General features: G+C 41.5%; 1 protein-coding gene across 1 annotated transcript; it reads left to right on the forward strand.

Moving 5' to 3' along the window:
• Positions 1-1,221: 1,221 nt before the first annotated feature.
• Positions 1,222-2,199, forward strand: LOC306934383 (hydroxycarboxylic acid receptor 2-like; the record flags this gene model as incomplete). The annotated part of the gene is made up of 1 exon (XM_079516952.1): positions 1,222-2,199. One exon carries the CDS (start codon positions 1,222-1,224, stop codon positions 2,197-2,199), a length of 978 nt encoding a protein of 325 aa, XP_079373078.1.
• Positions 2,200-3,821: the final 1,622 nt, after the last annotated feature.

Here is a 3,821-nt window from a genome sequence, read left to right on the forward strand (position 1 = left end):
CAACTTCAATTTTATTTTTTTCGATGGAACAGTTTCTGTTAAACGATCAAACCTTTTGGCGCAATAATAGCTCCATAATGCAGTATGGGGGGCCTGACTGAACTTCTCCTGAGAATGTAGCCGAGTTGTTGTGCCTTCACAAAAATAACAGATTCTTTTTTTGGCAAAAGATATTTGGTGTAGAGTGAAAACAGGAGGGAGCCTATTATATAGAGACCTAGGACACCCAATAACATGGATGGCATACTGCAAATTAATGCAACAATTGTTGGTTCATTTCCTTTTAGCACGGGAAAAACAACTGAAACTACATAATCATTATCCGGTTTACTTTGAAGTAGTTAGGTTTTGCAACATCATGGCACTACTGTATATGAGAAATGAAATACACATATAAATACAAACTTCTCTAAACCAAGTCCACCAGTCACGTCCATATGCATATATGGGATTGGGACTTGTTCATAGCTGTCGGAACTCTTGCCCCTGACAACCGGTGACATGCCTACGGCATGTGCATGGGCATATCGGGTTTGTTTCTGGTTATGTCTTGAGTCGGAGTGACATGGTCTGGTTTGTTTATGGTTATGTCTTAGTAGTCAGAGTAGCGAGTCAGAGTGATGTCAGAGGTCCTCCCTTAAGCCAATTTTATATTTGGATAGAATATATCCAGTCTGGGTCATCACTCATCATGAAACTGCCTGGGCAATAGAGCTGACTGCTCCAGCTCTTCAGATGCTGCATATAGCTTTGAGTAGGCAGTAGGCACACATCCTCTTTCACGTGAATCCCCCTTTTGCTTTCGTTGACTGCACATGAAATTTCATTTTCAGGAATTAACATGTATAGACACACCCATTGACTATCTGTCAACCCACAATTCAGAACTTTGCCCATACAAGGTCCAGTCTGGAGGGATACGTGAACATGGTGGTGGTGGTGGTGGTGGGTGGGTGGGGCCTCCAGTAATTAAATTGAACAAATAAAACATGTCAATGGTAAATTAACTGCATTTATAGTGCTTTTCTCTGAAACGCTTTACATTGCAATGTACTAAGGGTGGGTCTAATCATTGGTGGGTTTCCTGTGACAGATTAAAAGCGTCATCCTTCAAACCACAGTGCTTCTCTGCACCTCTTATAAGCATGCAATAAGAATTAGCTTATTTAGTGGACCTGTCCTGTATCCAACAAACCGAGACATAGGCTACTGTATGTGAAAATGCACTGCCATTTTAATGGAACTTTGCTCATCCAACTGCTACCTCCAGTACTTATCACAGAGTTTATTCTGGGTATCGTCGGTAATGGCCTGGCTCTTTGGATCTTCTGTTTCCATCTGAAACCCTGGAAGAGCAGCACTGTCATCATATTCAACCTGGCACTGGCTGACTTTCTGCTCATTGTAGTTCTGCCTTTCCGTGCAAGCTACTATGTTTCTAGGATGAAGTGGATGTTTGGAGACACTTTCTGCAACATTTCTCTCTTCCTGTTGGCAATGAACCGCACTGGAAGTATCATGTTTTTAATGGCTGTTGCTGTGGACAGGTATGTGCGTGTGGTGCATCCCCACCATCCCATCAATTCTTTAAGTATCCACAAAGCAGTATGCTGTGCATTTGGGCTGTGGGTGTTCACCATCTCAATGACTGCTCATCTCCTGGCTATACCAAGAGACAACACAACTCGCTGTGAGAGCTTTACGGTTGAGGGTAAATTGCAAGAGGGTGAGTCCAATCCTATGCTGATGTGGCATAGAACCGGGTTTTTACTTTCCTTCTGGATTCCACTGGCTGTAATACTCTTCTGCACATTCCAAATCATTGTTCATCTGAGAAGGACACAGCTGGGTCAAAATGCCAAGATCAAAAAGGCTCTGTGGTTCATAACTGTTGTGGTGGTCGTCTTCATTATCTGCTTCCTCCCAAGTAACATTACACAGCTACTTGCCTGGATCAAGAAGACAGAATCTAAAGATTGTCATCAGCTGGAGGTTCTGGACACAGCATTTTACATTACCATCACCCTGACCTATCTCAACAGCATGTTGGATCCTATTATTTACTACCTCTCCAGCCCTGCATTCCAGAAAATATTCAAGAAAGCCATTGGAGTACGTCAAGCAGAGGACATTGCAGACACAGCGGATATAAGACTCGAGAAGCCGGGCTCCAACTCCAAGTCCATCAGCCAATTATGACAAGCCACTGTCAACAATGAAAATGTTACATATTGAGAACAGAGTTCATTTGTACATTTGTAATCGCATGTTTTCCTTGTCAACACGATTGTGACATATTTCAGCAGGTCACCAATTTCACCGTAACACCACCATGCTGGAGTGACCGAGTGTGAGTGAGCAAGTGGCCGAGATTTGGGTGGACTAAACCTACCTAATTTCAAATTGTAATAATAATTGTAATAATTGTTGTCACGGGGCAACCCGTGCCCTATAAACATACATTGATGGAGAACAATGCTCATACCTAAATTACACAGTTGCATCCCTAACTTTGCCGGCCGGCTTGGAAGACTGTGTTAATGGACATGAGTGCTTATTTTTATTATTGTAGCTCACAGTGAATTGTAAAAGAGAACAAGTATGTACTTTGCAAATATTGTCACAGTATATGTTTGGTGTCATTTGGGTTTAATTATGATTGGTTGGCACCTGGCTCTCCTGCAGTACTGGTGATCCTCTTGACTGAGTGGAGGAAGGTACCAAGTGCTATAGAGCAGGAGGGGTGTCTGTCTGGTTTACAAGAGCTCTTATGTTATGGTTTCTATTTATCTTGATGTTGTGTAATGTATCTGAAAGGTATTCGAATTGTTTGGAGTAGGTAATTGTGTAAGTTAACTCATGGGCCATGGTTAGCCAGATGTTGAGTTAAGCGGGTTACCAATTACAGAACTGTTCCTTGGTATAGTCTTGCCTAGTATAAAAGGGAGACTGCAGGCAGAGCTAGTCAGTTATGCTCGGGCAGGCAACATGTTGACAGCCCAGGGAGAGAGCTGCTAGGGCCCATTTCATGGGCGAAGCCTAGTTCAGTTTTGTTATTTTCCCTTTGTCCTAAGTTTGCCATTACGTATTTTTGATTTCTTTGTTTTGGATTTTTGGCCGGTATTATTTTTGCTGTGTGATATTTTTGTTATTGTGGATATCTGCACTGGAGTGGGAGAAATAAAAGCCATACAAAGCATCACTGACTGTTTTTGGAGCCTTGGCCGTTCGGGCAACTTCACAATTGTAATCTGGCATCACAATTACGAACTGTGTGGACCTGGCTTCTAAGAGACAACATAAAACCAGCCTGGGTAAATATAGAACAACAAATGGTCAAACCAACTACATTGAGCTCAATTCCATTCATAGGATCATTAAAAAACTTGCATAAGATCACAAAAAATCAAATCATCTGCCACACATTTGAGTGTTGGCAAGAAAGTCACAAGTTGCTAGGACTCCGACCTATCTTATATAAACACACACCACTATGGAATAACCCTCTAGTACCAGAAAATATAAGATATGGCATTATTGCAAACTGGAAAGAAAAAGGACTCGCAGAACTAGGTGATCTTTGCAATAAAGAGATATTTGCGGACTTTACTTTCATAAAAGACCGGTATCAGTTACCCGGAACACACTTTTTTACATTTTTACAAATAAGGAGCTGGGTGAAGGCCAACATGGATAAGAATTGTCCTACCATTAAAGAAACCCCCATAGAAAAGGCAATATGGAATGCAAAATCACAAAAAGGATTAATTTCAGAACTATATACTACTATGAATGATGAAATAAAACATAATTCCGAACAG

This window comes from Electrona antarctica, assembly GCF_951216825.1.
Source record: "Electrona antarctica genome assembly, chromosome: 12".
Lineage (NCBI taxonomy): Eukaryota > Metazoa > Chordata > Actinopteri > Myctophiformes > Myctophidae > Electrona > Electrona antarctica.